At 45.9% G+C, this 25,371-nt stretch overlaps 1 protein-coding gene across 1 annotated transcript in view; it reads left to right on the top strand.

Annotated features, from left to right (window-relative positions):
- The window catches only part of GLP2R (glucagon like peptide 2 receptor), a 120,240-nt gene that overhangs the window by 12,549 nt on the left and 82,320 nt on the right, over nt 1-25,371 (top strand). The window contains exons 3-7 of the mRNA XM_073310817.1: nt 7,835-7,939; nt 9,166-9,287; nt 16,642-16,748; nt 16,992-17,148; nt 21,801-21,960. Of these exons, the coding sequence (XP_073166918.1) occupies nt 7,835-7,939; nt 9,166-9,287; nt 16,642-16,748; nt 16,992-17,148; nt 21,801-21,960 (651 nt within the window). The remainder of the gene's footprint in view (nt 1-7,834; nt 7,940-9,165; nt 9,288-16,641; nt 16,749-16,991; nt 17,149-21,800; nt 21,961-25,371) is intronic.

The following is a 25,371-nucleotide window of genomic DNA, read 5'->3' as shown; positions in this document are numbered from 1 at the left end:
ACTAGTCCCCCACCTCAGTGTAATGTCATTGAAAGTCAGGACATAGCTCCAACCAACCCCCCACCCTAAGAGCATGAAAGCAGATACAGTAGACTGAAATCCAAAGGCACCCACCACAGTCCATACCTACCTACCATCTCTGAGGTTCCCACAAGAATGGGAAGAGTCTCAGGGAGGAACGGTCACACATATAGACTGAAAAAAGCTATCATGCCTTGTCTGATTATGAACAATAAATGATGGTTTTGATGTTTTGTTTGCTCCCACAGCACCCTGCAACAGCAGAACAGTCAAGGACAGGGCCTCTCTGAATTGCTGACAGGATAGCCAACCTGAGGGGAAGAAAAAGGAAGAGTTGGGATGAGATGTTTACATGGCTGAGTCACAGAGTCGAACCAGGCTGTCTGAGAGGTGAAGCCTGCACATGAGGATCCAGAGGGAGGGAGATGATGCTTTCCCAGGAGATCATGTCAATGGCCAAGGGAAAGTGTGGCTGTGGCCAGGATAGCATTACCAAGGTGAAGGAGAGCATGGAAAAGGACGGAGATATAGAGGCAACTTGTGGATACTATCCTGAACCAGAATGCCCTCCTGTGAATCTTGGTACTTCTAGGCCAGAAAGCCCTGCAGTCCCGTAATTTGGGATCCAGACATGTTCTTCAGCCTGTGGACAATGATGGCTACTGGCACCAGCAGCATCTCCTAATCTCTGCATCCCAAAATCAGTGCTCCCTGCAGGTCCCATTCACCTCTCAGGTCCTATCTCTGGGCACCGAGAACATTTGCACCTGGCATAGGCGCCGATAGTGGGTGCTCAGCACCCACCGGCAGCCCCGCGGATCAGCTCCTTCCCCTCTCCCCTCAGCTGTTCAGTGGTGTGCAGGAGGCGCTGGGGAGGAGGGGGAGGAGTGGGAGCAGGAAGAGGCAGGGAGGAGGTGGGGTAGGGACAGGAAGAGGCGAGGTGGGGTGGGAGCTTGGTGGAGGGGGTGAAGTGAGGGCAGAGCCTGGGGTGGAGTGGGGGTCAAGCACCCCTGGGACCTCGGGAAGTCAGTGCCTCTGCCTGGGAGTCCAGCTCTTTTGAGCCCCGCAGAGCCCCTGAGAATTTTGAGCTGAGGCACGCAGCCCCAGAACCCGTGCAGATAAGAAGAGTCAGAGGCAAGGCCTATACTCACCTGTAACTGCTCCCCCTCTCCTCATTCTGTTGCACTTGGAATGTTCTTATTGCTGCATTCTAAGTTTTATGTGCACTGTTGCAGTCATTAAAGGTTTGTGTATAGACATGTACCCCTTTTCTTTTTAAAAGACTGGTTTTCTAAATGTATTTCCAAACAGACATTATTTTTCCATTGCTTTGATTAACATTTTTGTATTTTTTTATTGTTTCATATTAAAACCATTTACAATACATCCATTATGGGTCATCATTGCAGTTAGCACAGAGAATCCTTTAAATACAGCAAAAAATAATTCATAGGGTTTTACAAGAGCACGTAGGGAACAGTAAATTTCAACCACCCACATGCAATCCCTCAGTGCTCACAATGTCTCCATCCCAATGCACCCCACACAGAGGCTTACTTTTTCTGGTATGGTAGGCACTCAAAATGCAAACAGTAGCCTCCCTGACAGCATTCCCACAGCTGTTTGTGCTCCTTGCTGGCTGTTTGAACCCCCAAGCAAGTCCCCACACCTCAGACTCCCACCCATCGGCCCGGCTTTCCCCCTTGCTTTCACAAATATTGGGCAAAACACAACATCCACCTCTAATACTGAACAATTTTTTTCTGCAGCTTCCAACCTATTCCACAAACAGTGCCATCGGCCTTTCATTGTGCAACTATAAAGCAATAATTAAAATGTTGCTTCTGTCCCAGCAGCTCGTGTATAGCTTCATTAGCTAGGGCACCAGGCCATACATTGGATCTCCCAGAATAACCAGACCAACTTCCACGCCAATAATGCCCCAATGCTTCAGGTGGTAAACAGTCTTTCTCCATTTTATGTGAACAGTAGTGAGTTCTGAAAGGTTCTAGCATTGTGGACCATACCAAATGCTGCTGCATTTATGTCTGTAAACCTGCCATGGTGGTCCACCGGTCCTTGGAGCACTATGGACAAATATCTCTTTCTGTTTACAAATCCTGTGCTCAACGGGGTGAGGGCAGGCAAATGTTAGGCACATGGGTTCATTAATTACCCCCAAAACAGGTTGGGTACCCAATGTATGCAAACCCATCAATAATCTCCTGAGCATTACCCATCTGCATGAACTGGTTAGAAAGCACCTTATCAGTGGCATAGCAGACCTGCATGAGAATGGCTTCAGCAGTTAATCTCCCCACACCAAATTGGTTGGCCACATACCAGTAACATTCTGGGGGTGACTAGCCTCCATATGGCAATGGCAACCCTGTTTCTCCATGGATATGGGGCACCACACATCGGTACACTGCTGCTGCAGTTCCAGTGCCAATTCTGCACAGATATAAAAAAAAGATAGCCCTCCCTGTCCTGAAGTTCTCTTGTCACTGAAGAGCTTGTCATCCCAGGTCTACAGAATGAGCCTCTCCCACCAATCCACGGTGGTTTCTTCGGCCCAGAAATGGTGCTGACCCCTGTGTAGGTGATCCAGGACCTGGTCTCCTCATTCCAACAGCTCAGATTTTCCCGTTATTCTGCGTCAACCTGCTGCCATCACTGCAGATTGTACTCCTGCTGCCAGAGTTGCTGCTACCATAGAATAGTCTTCTGCTCCTGCATCATCAGATTGTTGGTGCAATGGGCAAAATCCAATGCTGAATTCATCCAGCTTTGAGCGCTGTAATATAGCCCGAGGAAGCTCTGTATATTTGCTCTTCCCACCACAAAAGCAGGGAGCAGGAGCCTGTCTTCCCACAGTTCACAGCAAAAACAATCCCCACATGCATGCTGCTCAGTGGTAAAGCAAAGGACCCTGGGATACCCCCAAGAATGCTACACCCTCAATTTGCAGCAATCTTCTACCATCTGTTCACTGTATGTGAACTGAAAATAGAACAGGCATTGTGTGTACATGCTATTGATATGACTTACATAATGCAAATTATCTGATGCACATCAAAAAGCTTTAAATTAAACTCCCCAGCGTAGACATGCCCTAAGTGATTATGCTTTGTAAACAATGGGACATTGTCATCTACTAAACTTAGTTGGACTTTGAAACATAGTGTTTGGGTTTTGATGCATATGGAGAGGGTACATCTACCCTACAGGCTAGGGGTGGGATTCCCCGCTCACATGGATATACTTGTGCAAGGTCACATTGAGCTAGCATACTAAAAATAGTAGTGTAGCAACGGTAGCACAGCCAGCAGCAGCCTGGGCCAGCCACCCTGAGTGCAAACCCTCCTGAACCCCATGGGTATGAACGTGGCTGTTAGCCCATGCCACCGCTGCCCATGCTACCATGGCTATACTGCTATTGTTAGTGTGCTAGCTCAATGAGAGCTAATGCTAGTAGATCTTTGTGAGATGGGAGCAGAGGTAGCTATAGATAGATAGATCTGTGTTTTTTCCTGGAACACAGAGATCCCCTACGCAGTAACGTATCACTGAAGTAGTTCACAGAGAAACACATTAACAACGTGACTTCTAAAATGTCTTGGTGGATTATGTCCCTGGAACTTTAATGAGGCAGAACTAGGCTAGATCACAGCACAGCCAGCCTTTGGGAACCAGAAACCCATAGTCCTTGATACCTCCAAGTTGGGGAACTAAACAATTTTCATTAAGAAAAAAATGTGAATCTTCACCACTTTCCATTGTAGAGATGGCCTTAAAAAATGGAAACCAAAGCAAACCAATCATTGAACTTGAAAACTTATCACTTTTTTATTTCATGAGGTGGGACTGCCCTGAGAAGCCAGCCTCTCTGCATCTGGGGGCAATCCTAGAGCAATCTGTAATGTGGATAACAGTACCATCTGTACATGAAGCTCCTTGTCAGGAGCTCTTCAAGTGGTGCCTCTCCTGTCTTCATCTCACCCTGTGGACCCACCTCACTCCAGGAACCACAGCATCCTCTTCATAACTCAGCCCTCCAGCCGGGTTACCATCTGTGTTTCCCCCTTCCAGGGTGACCCAAGGTCCTTCTATGGCATGCAAATGGTCCCAGGCAGTCTTCTCCAGTGCTGCCCTGCTTGTGCCATTTCTCCAGTGGCCAGTAAGATGACCTGGGCCCTCCCCCTACTCTAGGTTCCAGTTCAGGGACCCTCAGCTCAGCAGTTCTGGGCTCTACCCTCTCAGCCCTCACTGCTCCTTCTCTGGACTGCCTCCTACTCTTCCTGGTCCCCCCCTTCTCTGAGAATACCAGCTCTAAACCAACTCCCTCTTCCCAGGGAGTGACTGCCCTTTCCCAGCATCCTCTGTCTGTTGCCAGCTATCTGACTTTATACAGGTCCCACCTGTTCCTGCACAACTGAGCCTGCTTGCAATCAACTAGTTCCCTGCTCCCTGGCTCCTCCTCCTTTGGAGTTAATAGACCTATCTGGCCACCTTAACCCCTTTCAGTCCTGTGTGGGGTGGACACCCCATCACAGCAAGTCACTTGCCCTTTTGGGGCTGTATTATCCTGGGCCTTTCATATGTGCCCAAGATCTTGCACACCCTCTCTATTGGCCCATAGAGCTGACTGGCAGAGGGGAGCAGATCTCTGTCCAGAAACGACGCATCATTCATATTCCCCATGCATGCTAGAGACATCAGGGAAGAACTGTGGGCACCATTCCCAAGGAAGGCTAGTGCCTATCACAATCAGTTTCCCCAGGGGATAACAATGCCTACCTCACTGGGCCAAAAATTGTCAAAGTTATTTAATTTGTGTTTGTAAAGTGCTATGATCAGTAAACTCTGTTAGGATGGTCCCGTCCCCCTTTAAGGGCTATGGACCCAATGGCTGCCAGAACCCCATTATAATTTGACAACTACTCCTTGAAAATCATTTTATGAACTTTAGCCCCTATGTATACCCCAGCGCAGATGTCCAGACACCACTTTTCCTGCAGCAGGAGACTTTTGGTGGTTCAGTGTTTCCGGCCACACTTTTCCTACCAAGCATTGGATGGAATCTCCAGCAGCACCCATCATACCAAAGAGATATGTAACAAGACCCATCCAGTACCAGTTACCCAACAGACATAGCAGTGCTGTGCTTATTGGATGGTCACAGACAGAGAGAACAGGTCCACGATTACTAGGTGCCAGTAATTGCTGCCAGTTGTCCAGACAAAAATGCTCGGCTCCATAGATACCACATGACCAGTAATAGACATAAAAGATCTCCATGGTTACACAGTGCTCAGAGACATGTAACGGTACTTATAGTTACCAGGTTTCCAAAGGTAGATTAATAGATTTTAAGGCCAGGAGAGAGCATTGGATCATTTAGTCCAGTGCTTTTTAAACTTTTCTTCTGGTGACCCAGTTGAAGAAAATTGTTGATGCCCATGAGCTGGGGATGAGGGGTTTGGGGTGTGGGAGGGGCTCAGGGCTGGGGCAGAGGGTTGGGGTGCAGGAGAGGGTCAGGGCTCTGGACTGGGGGTGCAGGCTCTGGGGTGGGGCCAGGGATGAGGAGTTTGGGGTACAGGAAGAGACTCCAGGTTTGCCGAGCGGCTCAGGACTGGGGCAGGGGATTGGGGTGCAGGGTTGGGGTGCGGGCTTGCCTCCGGTGACTCCCAGTCAGTGGTGCAGTGTGGGTGCTTAGGCAGGCTTCCTGCGTGTCATGGCACCGTGGACCGCGCTGCGCCCAGCAGCAGGTCCGGCTCCTAGGAAGAGGCACACCAGCAGCTCCGTGTGGCTCTTGCCCAGAGGCACCTCCCCCTCCCCTCAGCTCCCATTAGCTGGTGCTCAGGGCAGGGGCAGCTCACGGAGCCCCGTGGCCCCTCTACCTAGGAGCCAGACCTGCTGCTGGCTCTTCCGGGGCGCAGCGTGGTGTCAGAACAGGTAGGGACTAGCCTGCCTTAGCCGGGCAGCACCACTGATGGGACTTTTAATGGCCTGGTCGGTGGTGCTGGCCACCGCCGCCGTGACCCACTACCTTACATTCAATGACGCAGTGCTGGGTCACGACCCACAGTCTGAAAACCACTGTTTTAGTCTGACCTTCTGTTGAGCAGAGGTCAGGGAATTTCATAATATTGAGCCCAATAGCTTGTGTTTGGCTAAAGCAGATCTTCCTAAAAGGCATCCAGTTTTGATCAGGACAATGGAACAGACGCCTAGGGAGGTCGTGGAAGCACCTTCACGGGAGGTTTTCAAAAGGAGGCTGGAGAGCCCTATGCTTTGGATGGCTTCGATACAAGAAATCCTGCATCTTGGCAGGGGGTTAAAATAGATGACCCTGGTAGTCCCTTCTAATCATGGTCAGCGCATAATGGAAGCTGGGGGAGGCTAAGCCTCCCCAAACTTCGCACTGATGGGGGGGAGGGGCAAGTGGTGGATTACCACATGGGCCCATGGGGCCCATATCCAGAGGCCCTGGCTGATTTGGGACCCTTGGAAAAATCTTCCTGTCCACCTGCCTGCCATGGTCAGGGGCTAGAGTAGCTCTTGCTCCCTGCTGTAGCCACAGAGCTTTTCCAGTCTCTGGGCTGCAGCATGGGGATGTGGGAGGCATAAAGGAGTGAGTGAGGTGCGGGGCCTCAGGGGAAGGGGCAGAGAGGGGGAAGAAGGGGGGCAGAGCCACGGGAGGAAGGGGTGCAACAGGACCGGGGGTATGGGTGGAATGGGGGCAGGGCCGCAAGGGAAGGGGCAGAATGAGGTGGGGCCATGGGTGGGGCCGCAGATGGAAGGGGCCAAATGTGGGAGGGGCTCCAGCCTCGGAGCTCCGGCCAGGGCCAAGAGCTGTGCCTCAGTCCCAGCCAGGGCTGAGAGCTCGACCCCAGCCGGGCCTGAGCTCTCAGCCCCTCTCCGTGTCCCCCACCAAGCTCTCAGCCCCCTCTTGCCCTGGCTGAGGTCATGGGTGCAGGGGTTGAGAGCAGTGAGCAGGGGGCTAGCCTGCCCAAGGGGAAGCTTCACGCTCCATCCATGCGTCTAACCTTATGGTTCTACGATTCTATGATCTAAACACACCAACAGATTAAGAATCTACCATATCACTTGTAGTTTCTTCCAGTGGTTAATAATCCTCACTGTTGACATAATGTTGTGCCTTGTTTCTAATTTCAGTTTATCTGGCTTTAGCTCCCAGCCACTGATTCTCGTTCTGCCTTCCTCCACTAGATCGAAGAGCTATTTATTAACCAGGAATTTTTCTTCCTATGAGGGTACTTACACACCAGGATCAAGTTCCCTCTTGATTTTTTTACAAGCTAAACACGCCAAGCTCCTTAAGTCTCACTATAACATTTTTTCCAATTCTTGAATTATTTCTCTGGAAATCTCCTTCCTCTCTAATTTTTCAACATCCTTTTAAAAATGTGGACACCAGAACTGAGTGCAATATAGCAGCATTGGTCTCATCAAAGCCATGTACAAAGATAAAAACAACTCCCTACTACTCCTACTCACTACTCCCTGGCTGTTTATACATCCAAGCATTGCATTAGCCCTCTGCCACAGTATCACACTGGGAGCTCTTGTTGAATTGTTTGTCCACTATGACCCATAAGACTTTCTCAGAGTCACTGCTTTCCAGGATACAACCCCCATGCTATAACCATGGCCTCCATTCTATATATAATGGATCCCTGTGCTTACAGGCTGCCTGGAGTCAGGCACGTACCACAGTCTCCATGGTTACCAGCTGCCTGAATAATCTTTATTCAAAACTAAACATTAGTTCTTTCTCTCTCTACAGGAATATATTGCAATGGGACATTTGATCAATTTGTTTGCTGGCCTTATTCACTTCCAGGAAATGTGTCTGTTCCTTGTCCTTCATATTTACCCTGGATGGAAAATGGTAATGTGATTTCTCTTTTTTTACAAGATTCATATCAGGAATCTTCATTGCAGGAGGGAGTTGTCAGCTCAGGCTCTACTGTCCTGGAATTGCCTGGGGGGTTGCTTGGGGCTATTCTACATCACCTCCTTCCTGGCTAGCCACCAAAGTCATCCCACTGCAACGTGCTTCAAGCCCTGTGAGGATGAGCAGTGACCTTGCCTGCACCCTTCCCCACCCCTCTTTGTTATGTTTCAGTCACTTTAAGGCCAAAAAGTCACTTTGGGGTATTGACTTTTAAGAAACACTTTAAGAACCCTCCTAACTCCTTTCCCCCTAAATGATTTTTGAAAAATCACATTTTTGACTGCCTTCTGATTTCTTTCCTCATTGGGGGAAGCTGCCTGCCCCTGGTTTGTATGGGATCAGCTCACAATCAAAATTCAACCTTCAGCACACACACAAAGCTGCAGCTTCTATTCACAGCTCGAAGGGACTCCACAAACCCTTCCTTATTCCTGTGGTGTGTGTAGCAGCCACTCCATAGCCCCTTGTCACCCCCACTTGCTACCCAGACTAGGCAGATGTCCCACTCCCATTCCCTAGCCATGCTCCCAAACAGTTTTTTGCCCCTACCTGTCCCCTAAATTAACTTCCCCACATTTTTCCCTCCCTTTCCTATCAGATTCTCCTTCTCTGCTACATCACATCCCCTTGCACCTTCCTCAGCCGGGCCTTCTGCTCCCCATACTCCCCTGTGCCAATGGAGCTACACCATTTCACACCAGCTGAGGATCTAGCCCCTACATTCTGTGATAGGGCACCGTAAGCTGATGTGCCAGAGCATGACAGGATGGTTATTTAATTACTAAATCATCTTCTTTGCCCAGAGTTCTGGTGGTGGTATGAAATTTATTGTCTGTATGTAAAAGGAAGTGTTCAGATTAAGAATCTAAAGGATGAAGAAAGAATTATCTGAAATGTAATTTTATCTTTTTGATGTACTCACTATATTTGCTTTTTGAAACTACTGGGGAAATTATGGGAATTTCTTTTGAGAATATATTCATAAACTAAGTTTCTATGATTTTCTCCCACATAGACATTACAAAGAATCATCAAAGTCCAAAGCAAAGATTTCTCTAATGGGGTTTCCCTAGCTTTGCTGAAAGGGTGAAATTTGTAAAGCACATGAAAAATTAAATATATGTCTTGACCTTTCAGACTGAAGCTCTGTTTACTTTCAGGAAGTGCAGGAAATGTATACAGAGTCTGCTTGGACCAGGGAATCTGGCAAACAGAAGAGAATTCAACAGATATTTGGCGCGATAATTCAGAGTGCTCTGAGAAGAATCACTTCACTCCACAAGTAAGTATGATGTTTTCTTTTATGCTTTAATACTTTAATCTTCTTAATCCCTTCTTGAATAATTGATCAGATGTTTCCATTGAATAGCTGCAGAAGAGAGCCAGACTTATTTAGGTTATGATATGGAAACCTTTCCTTGTATTCTGAACAGGGATTAGGGCTGGAAAAATCCTGAGTGCTTTGGCTTCAGCAAATTATCCCTAGGTCAGTTTTGGGATCACCACATTTACTAAATTCTAATATAATGAGAAAAAATGAAACTCATAGAGTAAATTACTCAGACTCAGAGAATCCCACATGCTAAAAGGAAACATACTGTATTGGGCAAAATTGCTGTGGAACTAATTGGAGTGAACATGGAACAAATTTCCCACTTCAATTAATTCTCTTCATCCCTGAACCTCACAGTCATTAGTGGGCAGCTGCATGCAAAGAAAAAATGGAGGCAAAATCACAAACAAACCCAGTCCTTGTTGGCACTGGACTTTTGATAAGACCCTTGCAAACACCCGGTTAGGGTTAGGCTATGCTAACTGTGAGGAGAGGCAGGGGAAAACCAAGACAAAAGGGATAATTTTAAATTTTTAGAACTTTATAAGGGAAAACCCCCAAAAAATTTCAGGAGTATAAATAATATATAACATTGCAAAGTACTTACTACTTATAATAATAATAAACTATATGTTACCAACACATTAACCTTTGCAAGTTTGTACATGATACTCTTCTTTACTCTGTGCAGTTAATACCACATACATTGTCATTATCAAGAACAAAGATTATTGAACAATAGACTGTGTCACTTCAGAGAAGAATCAACTTTTCCTCTGCTTGGCTGTAAGTCCAGCTCCACTCTTGCTGTCCTGTTCTTTGGTCCTCTTCGGCTTGAAGTGCCTCTTAGATTCGACATTCCTGTGGTTGTGCCTCTTTTCACTGGGTTTATCCATAAGCGGGTTTCTTCACCAGTGGGCCCTCATTTGTGCATTTTGCACCTTTATTCCTTCACTGATGTTCAAAGTCATTCTCTCTGTTCATGTACTTTAGGTCCTTTGCAGGTGGGCTTCTCATTTACTGTTTTCAGGGTCTGTTTTCATCTGACACAGCTTTTGATCACTTCCCTTTTCAACCAATTATATTTCCTTGGTACTCTTTGTCCAGTATGTCTGTAGATTTTATTTCCCTCTATTTCCTTTCTCTAATCGTGTCTGCTCACATACCCAGGTCTGTTTTTTTCTGCTTCTCCTGACCTGAAACCTTTCCTATTTTCCTTCTTCCCCCCTTCTCACTTCCCAGTCCCCTGCTTTTATTCTTCTCTTCTCGTACTTTATCACCTGACCTCCACCCTCAGCACCAGTTCATTCCTAGCTCAGCATCTTGATTCTTCACTTTCTCTAATAGCTTTTTCCAACTGCCCCCTTTGGGTAGATTCTGAGCCCCGTCCCCAGCTCAAGCTGCCTTCTCACTGGCTGTTTCTCTCTCCAGAAGAGCGTTATATGCTGCTGCATCACAGCTGCAGGGCTAGTGCCTGGGCCAGGGTTACTACAAATCCTGTTAATAGTGGAGAGCAGTATTATCACAGTGCAGAGGGCTGCTGTACAGTGAGCATCATGGCTTGTGCAGTATGATCCCCAGGCGAGCCAAACGCAGTGCTGTTACTGGCCCTTACTCATGACTGTACCGAAAGCTGCCTGTACAGTGATATTTTATTGTGCAAGCCAGTAACACTCATCAAGATGTCCTGAAAACATTTACTAATCAGCCACATGTCGTTTGTGCCCTTCGTCCCCATTTAATATACAGCTGAGTGCAGATCTTGTGGCCCATGCTGAGGACAGCGTACAGTTGCATACCTCTGTAACCGTGCCTTCTTGGGCCACAACTGAGAATGCCAAACTCAGGACGAATTGCTGAGAAATAGGGAAGATACCCCCCGAGACTAGTGGCTAATCCCCCATCGGATATACCAAACCAGCAACAAAAGTAAACTTCTGTTTCACCACACTGGCTAACAAGAAGTCATAAAGGCAGTTTCCTCAGGCATTCCAGTCCTTGTATTATCACCAAAAACACTAGACTTAGAGATGGGTGGTTCTTTAAAACCAGTCTCTTCAAATCAAAGGTTCTTCTGATCCCAAAGGACCAGCCACACTCCCAGGTCAATATATAACTTAGGACTTACCCAAAAATCATGCTGATGCCAATCTAAAATCTTAAGGTTTATTGAAAGAAAGAAAGAAAGAAAGAAAGAAAGAAAGAAAGAAAGAAAGAAAGAAAGAAAGAAAGAAAGAAAGAAAGAAAGAAAGAAAGAAAGAATTGGTTAAAGGAATCAAATACATACAATAAATGCAAGGTTCTTGGTTCAGGCTTGTAGCAGTGATGGAATAAACTGCTGGTTTAAGTCTCTGGCTGCTTCCAAATTATCATTGGAAGGTCCTCAGGCCATTGGTTAGAATGCTCCCATTCGTATAGTTCTTATTCCAGAGGTTTGAGCAGGAAAGAGGCAAAATGGAGGAGTTTCCAAGGCCTTTTATATCTTCTGCCATGTGGAGGAAAACACATTGTTTCAAACAAAGGCCTCAGCACAGCTAGTGGAAAATTACAGGTGACAAGATAGCGTTTGGAGTCACATGTGCAAGTCACATGGCCATTCATGAAGGTTTGGACACAGTAGAAGCCACTACCTATATCTCAAACAGCATGTTTGCAGGACAGTCCATTCAGTGTAGATGGGCGTCTCCCATGGTCCACTGTCAGTCAAGTGTTTCTTGATGTGCCACTTAATTTGAATAGTTCCTCCAAGATGTGCTGGCTAACTATCTTGTGGGCATTATCCCAGGTGCAAACATTTGAAATCCACGTATAAAGCCAATATTCATAACTTTAAATACAAAAATGATAAATACATACAGATAGCATAATCATAACCTGCAAATCATAACCTTAACATAAACATCTTACATGCCACATTTTGTACAAGCTTTGTTGCAAATATACACCAGTGGTTGCAACAATGATCTATATGGTCATATTTTAATCAGATAATATCACAATCTCCACTCAGGAATTCTCTCCTCATACTAAGCACAGTGTGGTTCAGAGAACAGGTGATAGGGCTAAGGGTCAAGAAACCAAGGTTCTAATTCCAGCACAATTGCTGCCTTGCTGTGTGATGGTGAAGAAGTCACTTCATCTTTCTGTGCCTCTGTTTCCACTTCCATGCTTGGTTCATGATTTCTGATTGTAGATGGTACTCTAATCTGACAGAACCAGATTCATTTTTAGTTATACCTGAAGCTAGACAGTGTCTGAGAGATATCAGTTGTGCACTGATTTTCCAAGGTCTCAAATGTGGGTAAGCGAGGAGGGTGTCAAACCTACTAGTCCAACACCACAGATTTTCCAGTATGGCCTTGGTAGATTTTTGCTTCCCAAAAGCTGTGCGAGACCTCAGCAAATCAACTTGCTACTCCTGAACCTGCTAAGGCTGCCACAGTGTGTACTATGGTCTCCCACAGTATTCTTGCCAGCAAGTTAAAGATGTATGGATTGGATGAATGGACTATCAGGTGGATAGAAAGCTGGCTAGATCATTGGGCTCAATGGGTAGTGATCGATGGCTTGATGTCTAGTTGGCAGCTGATATAAGCAGACTGCCCCAGGGGTCAGTCCTGGGGCCGGTTTCATTCAACATCTTCATTAATGATCTGGATGATGGGATGGATTGAACCCTCAGCAAGTTTGCAGATGACTGGCTAAACTGCAGTTCTTCAGAAAAGGACCTGGGGATTACAGTGGATGAGAAGCTGGATATGGTCAACAGTGTGCCCTTGTTGCCAAGAAGGCTAATGGCATATTGGGCTGCATTAGTAGGAGCATTGCCAGCAGATCGAGGGAAGTGATTATTCCCCTCTATTCAGCACTGGTGAGGCCACATCTGGAGTATTGCGTCCAGTTTTGGGCCCCCCACTACAGAAAGAATGTGGACAAATTGGAGAGAGTCCAGTGGAAGGCAAAGAAAATGATCAGGTGGCTGGGGCAAATGAGGAGGAGGAGAGGCTGAGGGAACTGGGCTTATTTAATCTGCAGAAGAGAAGAGTGAGGGGGGATTTGATAGCAGTCTTCAATTACGTGAAGGGGGGTTCCAAGAGGAGCTAGGCTGTTCTCAGTGGTGGCAGAGGATAGAACAAGGAGCAATGGTCTCAAAGTTGCAGTGCGGGAGGTCTAGGTTGGATATTAGGAAAAACTATTTCACTAGGAGGGAGGTGAAGCACTGGAATGGGTTACCTAGGGAAGTGGTGGAATCTCCATCCTTAGAGGTTATTACGTCCCAGCTTGAAAAAGCCCTGGTTGGGATGATTTAATTGGGCTTTGAGCAGGGGGTTGGACTAGATGACCTCCTGAGATCTCTTCCAACCCTAATCTTCTGTGATTCTATGATTCTATGCTGTACCCTTGCTCTGTTCTTGGCAAGTGTTTGCTGGATCTCCCATGGGTACCTGTCTGAATTGCTTGCACTGGTTCTCTGTATCACAGGAAGATGCACTTGCTCTGATATATCTGTCCCCTGAGCCCTGTTTCTGCTCCTGTTCACCTTGGTTCATCTGTACCTGCTCCTTCTGTTTGTGCTGGACCTGCTTTTACCTGGGTGCTATATCAATTGTTTGGGTCAGATTCATGGCTAGTATCTACCAACAGCGGATAAATCAACCATTTATTTCGTCTAATTCAGAGGTGGATAACTCCTATGCCCATATTGTCAGCTCATTCTGTTCCTTGGTGCTGGATTTTGTACTGCTGCTGCTGTGTGTCAACATGGAGATGGACTTCTAAAGACAGCATGCTGGGAATCTCCAGCACCCACATTGCTCCCTGCTGGCTCTATTGTTCCATTATCTCTATCCTATTTTCCTCTCACAAAGTGGCAGATGTATTTTCTTCTGCATCATAGAAAAATACCAGAAAGCATATTATGGCAGACTCCACCACTATGCCCTCTCAAGGGTATAGCCACCAATTCGAGTTAGTTAGAAACAGCTATATGACAATGATGAAGGTGATAACATCCAAGCCAATGCACTTGAACCATCAGTGGAAACAGTGACATTGTTCAGAAGAAGATATGATTACCAGGCTGGACAATAAATCATTGCAATCCAGAGGGGTTTAGTGAGTAGTCCGTACTGTGGAGTTGTCCTCTGTCTATAGAATTTTTCAGTTTGTTTCCCGAAGAGAAGCTTTACTTGAGCTAGAAAAGTAAATACATTGTGCTGGATCAGCTAAGCAGCATTAGCTCCCTCCCACTTCCCCTTCCTGTGGCCAGGTAAGGGGAGACGTCCTCAAACGAAGTGGATGAGCTCTGTTTGGAAGTGGTGGCCGCATGGCTAGCCAGGAGCTGCAGAGAAGCTGAATGCAAAGAGAAACCTCCCAGGAACTATGTGCAGAGTTCCTGTGTGGAACAGGCTGTTGCTGCTGGATGTGACAGATGTGTGTAGGTCTGTGTGGGACTTATGGCAGAACAGCAAGGGCTGGGTGCAGAGTAGCCCCAATCGGAGACAATAACAGCCTGTCTTGGAAAACTTCAAGCTTCTATTTACTTGAATAAAGACTGGACTGGAAAAGGCACCCTAACCACTAGGCTTGAAGAATCCTGACTCTCAATTGGACTGTCCCAGGGACCCAAACATTTACCACTATTGCTCACTTTGGAGTGTAACCATTTAAGCCTCTGTACCTGAGGTATTTCCCCTTTCCTGCCAACCCTAATAAAATAGCCTTTCACTTACCATGTATCTGAGTGGCTACTGGGATCCACCAGGGCTAACACCCACAACACCTGGCTGCCAAAGCACTGAACCACTTGCCTCTGAGTTGCAGTAGACCTGTAACACTACTGACACCTTAGGAGTTTGGTATAATTAATTATTGAGTATCTCCAATAATTACAAAATGCATCAGAAACAGGAACAAAATAAATAAAATGTTAAATGAAAAGATAAAAGAAAAATTGATGCACACTCATTCCAGCTCAGATGTCCTGTTCCATATCACTCGACGTGCTCACACATTAATTTCTCCTTTTTATTCATCCTTATTTTCATCTTGAGTTTAGAAACAAAACCTATGTAAGTGGTGCTGAAAATGATTGCACATGATAGACCTGATTTTCAAAACTGCCCACCCAAAAATGCATGTTCAACTGTTCACCCATTTTGCACAAATGATTATTGTGCTTCATGCAGAATTAGGTCATTTCAAATGAGTAATTAGAGCTGGTTGAAACTCAGAATTTCTGTTTCACCAGAAATTTCAGCACTTCAAAATGTGTTTCATTCTGAATCAGAGCAAAACAAATATTTAGAATTGTTCTACAAAATGGAAATTCTGGAAAAAATTTTGGAAAATTTCAAAATTTAGATTCAAAATGAATTTTTTCCCATTTTTAATTACTTTTATTATATTTGTGTTACCCTGCAATCATATTTCTAAGATATTGAAAGAAGCTTGCTGCTGTAATTAGTACACTGAGTGCTTATCTTCTTTTCTTGTTCCAAACGTGAAACTGTTGCCTCACAACACAAACAGGAGACATCATGGGCTAGAAAATAAGATGTTTCAATTAGTCCTAAACAACATCTATCCTTAATCATTTTAAAACTAAAGTAGAACTAAAAGGAAAGGAAATAATATTTTGACTATTATGCCGTAACGTGTCATATTATGCACTACTACTACTGACATGGCATAAAATAATGTAAAAATGAAAATACATTTTTAAAAGAAAATTTTGTTTGGAAATAAAATTTCAAAATTTTCTCAAATGAAATTTGCCATTTAAAAATTTACACAGGAATTGTCATTAAAATTCTTGTGATTTCATGAACAATTTTAGTTTAAACAGAATGGCATTTTCTGATAGAAAACTGTTGTGATGAAAAATTTCTTCCCAGCATTAGAAGTTATGAATTTATTTGGCTATCTTCATACCCTAGAGCCCAATTTGCATACGTAATCATGGTGGCTGTTGGCAGAAATTAGGCTCACAGCAGTGCATACACAATTTTCAAAATTAGACCCAATGTGCCTATTCCAAATATTAAATTATTTCAAATTTTAAAACCTGCTAATTATACCTGGCTTTCCATAGTGCTTCCCACCTATTGATCTCACAGGGGTTACGGAGGAGGGTCATTTACAGATGGGGAAACTGAAGTTTGGAGCAGTAAGTGACTTGCCCAAGGGACAAATAATAGAACCCTAATGTCTTAACTCCTAGGCTAGTGCCCTATCTGCTGGGCCAGGCTGACTCCCACACTTGTGCTACTTATTTATTTTTCTCTGTTATTCTTATGATTAGGAAGAAGAACACATGTTACTTTCCACACTACAGCTACTATACACGGTTGGATACTGCTTGTCTCTCACTTCCCTTGTATTAGCTCTACTTATACTTCTGCTCCTCAGGTTAGTGTCAACCAACATTACTAGAACATGTCTTGTATTCTGGAATTTATCAATTTATGGATTCTTTTTTCAAGTAACAGCTTATAATTCCATGTAAGATGTAACTATATACATTTACTATGCAAATATAATTCTTGAGCAATATCTGTTGATGGCTATAATATGAATACAATTATATTGTTCATAATGAAATTTATTCTAAAGAATTCATAAAAAGGGACATTTCTTTTTGTACTTCCACAGAAAACTTCACTGCACTAGAAACTACATCCATATAAATTTATTTGCTTCGTTTATACTGCGAGCCACAGCAGTTCTTATAAAAGATACCATATACCATAATACTTATTCAAAAAGACCAAATAATGAAACTGGATGGATTTCCTACTTCAGTTCTGAGGTAATTCTATTTTAGTTCATTGTTAATAGTATAATTTGTGCTGCAAAAGTTAAAGTTGCAAAACAGTTTCCCTTAGGAAAGCAGGTTTTAGATCCTAAGAGGTGAATTATGAAAATAGGAAATAGTGTTCATGGAGAATAGGGTAAAATTCTGGTTCAGAATTTATATTTATTTGATTTAGATATGATCATAAGAAAAATGAATAGCAAGCACACTGTGCTGGTTAATAGTGTTCATAGTTGTCATTTCTCAGCTGAATCTTCAGAGATATTTCCTACAGCTGCCATGCTGAGTACCTGATAGCAATTGGATACCTCTAGTAGTGCGTATTTCTTTTTGTGGTGATCATAGAAGATTAGGGTTGGAAGAGACCTCAGGAGGTCATCTAGTCCAACTCCCGACTCAAAGCAGGACCAACCCCAACTAAATCATCCCAGCCAGGGCTTTCTCAAGCCAGGCCTTAAAAACTTCGAAGGATGGAGATTCCACCACCTCTTTAGGCAACCATTCCAGTGCTTCATCTCCCTCCTAGTGAAATAGTTTTTCCTAATATCCAAACTAGACCTCCCCACTGCAACTTGAGATCATTGCTCCTTGTTCTGTCATCTGTCCACCACTGAGAACAGCCTAGCTCCATCCTCTTTGGAACCCCCCTTCGGGTAATTGAGGGCTGCTATCAAATTCCCCCCCACACACACACACACACTCACTTCTTTTCTGCAGATTAAATAAGCCTAGTTCTCTCAACCTCTCTTCGTAAGTCATGTGCGCCAGCTCTCTAACCATTTTTGTTGCCCTCGGCTGGACTCTCTCCAATTTGTCCACATCCTTTCTATAGTGGGGGGCCCAAAACTGGTTGCAATATTCCAGATGTGGCCTCACCAGTGCTGAATAGAGGGGAATAATCACTTCCTTTGATCTGCTGGCAATGCTCCTACTAATGCAGCCCAATATGCCATTAGCCTTCCTGGCAACGAGGGCACACAGTTGACTCATATCCAGCTTCTCGTCCACTGTAATCCACAGGTCCTTTTTTGCAGAACTGCTGCTTAGCCAGTTGGTCCCAAGCCTGTACCAGTGCATGGGATTCTTCCTTCCTAAGTGCAGGACTCTACACTTGTTCTTGTTAAACCTCATCAGATTTCTTTTGGCCCAATCATCCAATTTGTCTAGGTCCCTCTGGACCCTATCCCTACCCTCCACATATCTACCTCTCCCCCTAGATTAGTGTCATCTGCAAACTTGCTGAGGGTTCAATCCATCCCATCATCGGATCATTAATGAAGATGTTGAACAAAACTGGCCCTAGGACTGACCCCTGGGGCACTCCACTTGATATCGGCTGCCAACTAGACATTAAGTCTTTGATCACTACCTGTTGAGCCTGACGATCTAGACAGCTTTCTATCCACCACAGTCCATTCATACAATCCATACTTCTTTAACTTGCTGGCAAGAATACTGTGGGAGACAATATCAAAAGCTTTGCTAAAGTCAAAGTATATGACATCCACCACTTTCCCCATATCCACAGAGCCAGTTATCTCATCATAGAAGGCAATCAGGTTGATCAGGCATGACTTGCCCTTGGTGAATCCATGTTGACTGTTCCTGATCACCTTCCTCTCCTCCAAGTGGTTCAAAATGGATTTCTTGAGGACGTGCTCCATGATTTTCCTGGGGACTGAGGTGAGGCTGATCGGTCTGTAGTTCCCTGGATTCTCCTTCTTTCCCTTTTTAAAGATTGGCACTATATTTGCCTTTTTCCAGTCGTCTGGGACCTCCCCCGATTGCCATGAGTTTTCAGAGATAATCGCCAGCAGCTCTGCAATCACATCAGCCAACTCCCTCAGTACCCTTGGATGCATTGCATCTAGCCCCATGGAGTTGTGCATGTCCAGCTTTTCTAAATAGTCCTTAACCTGTTCTTTCACCACCGGGGGCTGCTCACCTCCTCCCCATACTGTGCTGCCCAGTGCAGTAGTCTGAGAGCTGACCTTGTCTGTGAAGACTGAGGCCAAAAAAGCATTGAGTACTTAAGCTTTTTCCGCATCATCTGTCACTAGGTTGCCTCCCCCATTCAGTATGGGTCTTACATTTTCCCTGACCTTCTTCTTGTTGCTTATATAGCTGCAGAAACCTTTCATGTTACCCTTCACATCCCTTGCTAGCTGCAACTCCAGTTGTGCTTTGGCCTTCCTGATTATACCCCTGCATGCTTGAGCAATATTTTTATACTCCTCCCTAGTCATCTGTCCAAGTTTCCACTTCTTGTAAGGTTCCTTTTTGTGTTTAAGCTCACTGAAGACTTCTCTGTTAAGCCAAGTTGGTTGCCTGCCATATTTACTATTCTTCTGCACATAGGTATGGTTTGTTCCTGCACCCTCAATAAGGCTTCTTTAAAATACAGCCAGCTCTCCTGGACTCCTTTCCCCCACCCCCCATATTAGCCTTTCAGGGGATCCTGCCCATCAGTTCCCTGAGGGAGTCAAAGTCTGCTTTTCTCAAGTCCAGGATCTGTATTTTGCTGCTCTCCTTTCTTCCTTTTGTCAGGATCCTGAACTCAACCATCTCATGGTCACTGCTGCCCAGGTTGCCACCCACCTCTACTTCTGGTACCAGTTCTTTCCTGTTTGTGAGCAGCAGGTCAAGAGGAGCACAGCCCCTAGTTGGTTCCTCCAGCACTTGCACCAAGAAGTTGTCCCCAACACTCTCCAAAAACTTCCTGCAGTTTCTGTGCACTGCTGTATTGCTCTCCCAGCAGATGTGAGGGTGATTGAAGTGCCCCATGAGAACCATGACCTGTGATCTGGAAACTTCTATTAGTTGTCTGAAAAAAGCCTTGTCCACCTCATCCTCTTGGTCTGGTGGTCTATAGCAGATGCCCACCATGACATCACCCTTGTTGCTCTCACCTCTAAATTTAACCCAAAGACTCTCAACAGGCTTTTCTCCAGTTTCATACTGGAGCTCTGAGCAATCGTACTGCTCTCTTACAGACAGTGCAACTCCTCCATCTTTTCTCCCCCACCTGTCCTTCCTGAACAGTTTATACCCATCCATGACAGTGCTCCAGTCTTGTGAGTTACCTCATCAAGTCTCTGTTATTCCAATCACATCATAGTTCCTTGACTGTGCCAGGACTTCCAATTCTTCCTGCTTCTTTCCCAGGCTTCTTGAGTTCTTGTACAGGCACCTAAGATAACTAGCCCATTGCCCTGCTAGCTGATTGCCTTGAATCAGGAGGTCTCCTTGTGTTTCCTCCCAGTATCTCACTTTCCCATTTACGTCAGAGCTTAGGTCTCCATCTCCTGGTGAACCTAGTTTAAAGCCCTCCTCACTAGTTAGCAAGTCTGCCTGCGAAGATGCTTTTCCCTCTCTTCATTAGGTGGATCCCATCTCTTCCTGGCAATCCTTCTTCCTGGAACAACAGCTCATGGTCAAAGAATCCAGAGCCCTCTCTCCGACACCACCTGCGTAACCATGCATTTACCTCCAAAATTTGATGGTCTCTACCTGGGCCTTTTCCTTCAACAGGGAAGATGGACGAGAACTTGACATGTGCCTCAACTCCTTTATCCTTCTTCCCAGAGTCTTCAGTGACCCGCTCAAGGTCATTGGTGCCCACATGGAGAAGCAGGAAGGGGTAGTGGTCCAAGGGCTTGATCAGTCTCGGCAGACTGTCCGTCACATCCTGAGTTCTAGCTCCAGGAAAGCAGCACACTTCTCGAGTTTCCCAGTCTGAATGGCAGATGGAGGACCTTTAGGTGAGAGTTCCTGACCACCACCACCCATCTCCTCCTCTTGGGAGTGATGGTTGTTGAACTCCTATCCCTAGGACAATGCATCCCATGCCTTCCGGTCAATGGGGTCTCCTTCCGAGCCCTTCCCTCAGATGACTCTTCCAAACTGTTTTCCTCCATAGTACCTGTGCAAAGAGCCTGAAAACGAATAGGTCCCCTCCCTACAATCTACTCAGCTCATGCATGAGCTCCTTAATCAGATAATATGGCTGTTCCTTGTATGGACTTCTCCTGGTGTTCCCCTTACCTTGGTATTAGGGTCCATCAATAAGTTTCAAAGAACGTACTTAGGAATCATCCTAAAAGAATAAACCCTTTCAAAGGTTGCACTAGAAATGGCTGAGCTGCACTAATGCTAGAGCAGTGGAAAGAGATTTCCCTACATTTCTTCATAGACAAGGACAGAGAGCTCCAGTCCCTCCCCAAGCTTCCTGTTAGTTGTGCGGTGTCTTCTTCTAAGAAATCATGGTGTGTGTGTGTGTGAATCCCCACAGCATGCCTGGCCCACATGAGGCACTTGGTTGTTTTTTTGGAATCACACACCACACACACGCACACACACACCGTTTTTAGCATGTTGGAGACAAATGTATATTCTGATTAGCTGGTTTTGGCTGTAGATGACATCAGAGGTTTGATCTATTCCCAATGGCACACAGCTGGAAGTGCAGCAACCCAGTTAAAGCTGCAGAAGGGTGTCTGACTGAACCAAATATTTATTACAACTGTTAATTTTTAAAGGATATAAAATATGACATAAGAGCAACAGTTCTTTTCAGAGATTTTACAGTACTACAATGTGTAATTAATTACTATTATTAAATACTTCCTGATGTCTTATTTCTGCAGATTTTAACCATTTGCAGGACTTCCCAGTTTTTCTTGCATTACTTTGTCGGTGCAAATTATTTTTGGCTTTTAGTTGAAGGACTATATCTCCACACGTTATTGGTGACTGCTGTGCTCTCTGAAAGGCTACTGCTGAAAAGATATATTGTGATAGGATGGGGTGAGTTTCAAATAAGTTATTTGTCTTATTTTATATCAGAAAATAAGTGATAGGTAAACAAAGTTTTGATACTTTGTGAAAGAAAGAGAAAAGCTGATTATTTGAACTCCCTGAAATTTGTCAACTTCTCTATGCTAATGAGGTGTCCAGAACTGATCATGTGATCATAATGAACTTTGTAACAACATAATATGTAATGTCCAGCAGGTGTCTGAACACACTGGCAATTAGTAAATTCCCTGATAACATCTGGGGATTGGAGGAAAGCATCCTGTGAATGTGGGGCGTGGAGGGATAGCCAGGGAAATTACTGAGACTGGACAGAGGGGCTGGCTTCAGGCTGGGAAGGGGCATCTCAGTATTTCTTACTGCTGTTCCGATGGAACTTCCTTGGCACCTGGTGCCCAGTTTGTCCCCGCCCCTGGCAGCTGGCACCCTCTGCACCAATGTCCTCTTGCTCCTGCCCAGGTGCCAGTGCACTGTCCCATCCCCCGCACTCAGGCCCGCCGAGAGCAATTCCGGGCCACTGGTCCAGGGCCATCGGGGGGGCGGGGGCAGGGCCCAGGGTACGACGCTGTTACTTCCGGGACTGACTGCGCTGGCCTGCGGGGCCCTCCAGAGCGCGGAGCAGTCGTGCACACCCGTAGGAGCCCTGCGGCCATCCAGGGTGATTTAAAAGGGCCTGGGGCTCCCAGCTTCCACCGCCCTTACTGCAACAGTAGCGGCATCAGGGGCCCCCGGGCCCTTTTAAATCTCCTGGGACTCTGGACAATTGCCTCCTTTCCTCCCTCCCTCCCCCAATTGGTGGGCTTGCCCGCACCTGAAGCTGGTACACGTGCTCCTGCCCCTCTTCTGGGCCAGGTTTCTGAGCCCAGATCTGCTGGCTTCTCCCTGGTCAGCCTGATTTCATGCTCTCTGGCATTCGCTCCAGCCCCTCCTCTGGATTGCACTCTCATTTTCTCCCCCCGCTTATGTGCACAGGAGGAACATAGGCCTCCACAAGATATTGGGTGCGTCCCACTATTCCTTCCCCCCCGCACTCCCCACGATTACACCGCCCTGGTATCATCCCCTTTTTCATAACAAGAATGTTCCAGTACATAAAAGAACCAGAAAACCCATTCTCACACGTTCTGTATGTCAATCAACTATTAAAGCAATACCAAATTTTCCATTTAACACATCATCATATTATGACATTTATCCAAAAATGTCTCCATTTAATATAGTCACTCTGTGTCTACACATTATAATGGAACGTAGGGCTAGCATAGTGGAGGTGGCACCGCATTCGTATTTTAATGGGAATGATGAAATTCTCAGTGTGTTTTGAGTTAGAGGTTAAATCTGAACTGCTTGTTGTGAATTGGTAGTGCCAGGGAAAACAGACAATCTGACCTAAGTTATAATTTCTTCAAGAAACATCATGTTACCAAAATATTTTCACTGTCTCCTTGTTTCTTAAATTTGGACCTCTTTTTAAAATGTAATAAAGCAGGAGAGTGAGTTTGTGTGTGTATGGGGGTGGGGGGGATGTGAGAACCTGGATTTATGCAGGAAATAGCCCAGCTTGATTGTCATGCACATTGTGTAAAGAGAAAAGGAGTTGTCACTTTGGATGGGCTATCACCAGCAGGAGAGTGAATTTGTGTGGGGGGGTGGAGGGTGAGAAAACCTGGATTTGTGCTGGAAATCACTTTAGATAAGCTATTACCAGCAGGACAGTGGGGTGGGAGGAGGTATTGTTTCATATTCTCTGTGTATATATAAAGCCTGCTGCAGTTTCCACGATATGCATCTGAGGAAGTGAGCTGTAGCTCACGAAAGCTTATGCTCTAATAAATTGGTTAGTCTCTAAGGTGCCACAAGTCCTCCTTTTCTTTTTGCGAATACAGACTAACACGGCTGTTACTCTGAAACATGAATTATGAAATCACTGTGTATAGTTCTTCCGTATGTATAGGTTCATGAATGCTTGATAAATCATCTTTTGTGTTACTAGTTACTAAGGTTTAATAAGTCACAGGCTTAATGCAGTTATACTGGAGTTATACTGGAGGTCAGACTGTGTTATACTGGAGGTCAGACTAGATCAGGGGAGGGCAAACTATGGCCCGCAGGCCGGCCCCGGCCCATCAAGGCTTTCAATGCGGCCCGTGGGATTGCCAGCTCTGTGGCACAGCTGGGCTAAGGCAGGCTCCCTGCCTGCCCTGGCCCCGCGCCACTCCTGGAAGTAGCCGGCACCACATCCCTGCGGCCGCGGGGCAGGGACAGAGGGCTCCGTGCGGTGCCCTCACCTGCAGGCACCGCCCCCCACAGCTGCCATTGGCCGGGAATGGAGAATTGTGGCCAATGAGAGCTTTGGGCATGGTACCCACAGGTGAGGGCAGTGCGCTGTGGAGCCGCCTGCCCCACTCCACCCCCAGGAGCCACTGCCAGACATGTTGGCCACTTCCAGGAGCATCGTGGAGCCAGGGCAGGCAGGAAGCCTGCCTTAGCCCTGCTGCGCACCACTGTCACCCCGGAGCCGCTCAAGGTAAGCAGTGCTGGGCCAGAGTCCGTACCCTGAACCCCTCCTGTACCCCAACCCCCTGCCTTGAGCCTCCTGCCACACCCCTCCTGCACCCCAACCCCTTGTCCTGAGTCCCTTCCTGCAGACTGCACCCCGTCCCAGACCCCACACTCCCTCAGGCACCCCAACCCCCTGCCCCAGCCCTACATTCATGACCCTGCATACAATTTCCCCACGTAGACGTGGCCCTCGGGCCAAAAACTTTCCCCAGCCCTGGACTAGATGGTTTTAGTAGTTCCTTCTGGCCTCAAAATCAATGGCTTTATATCAGTTTAAGCATTAGAAGCCTGGCCTCCCTCTCTGAAGGTCAAGGGCTCAAGCCCTGTTGTTTACCATTGGGGGCAGGGGAGACCTTATGGTTGCATACAGCAGGATTTGGTTTTCCAATTTTCCTTTCTAAAAAATTGATGTATTTAATTCACATTGTGAGAAAACATCCTTTAACACAAGTTTTATACTTAAAAATGCAAAATCAATTAATTGTTCTGTGACATACAACAAATTACAGATGTTCTGCATTTCAGTCATTTGTTCCACATGTTGAGCGCTCATATCATGCATTGGCAGGTTTCAAGGTTGAGTAAGGCCCAGATCAACAAAGGTACCTAGGTGCCTAAATCTTAGTCTTAGGCTCCACTGCAGTCCACAAAGCTCCCGCTCAGCTGCCCCCTAAACCTATAGGGGCCTAAACTCACTCGGCACCTGAATGTTTAGAGTAAAAGTTCTCTAGGTAACTATGGTTCTGTCTTCGGGCATGCACGCTGCTGTCTCCCTCTCAGTGCCTGGATGCCTGTCTCCCACTTAATCCCTAGTGTGGTCCACAAACATGGGGAAGACAG

Source organism: Lepidochelys kempii, chromosome 14 (assembly GCF_965140285.1).
Source record: "Lepidochelys kempii isolate rLepKem1 chromosome 14, rLepKem1.hap1, whole genome shotgun sequence".
NCBI lineage: Eukaryota > Metazoa > Chordata > Testudines > Cheloniidae > Lepidochelys > Lepidochelys kempii.
Note: the sequence above shows the minus strand (reverse complement) of the source record. Positions and strands in the feature narration are given on the sequence as shown.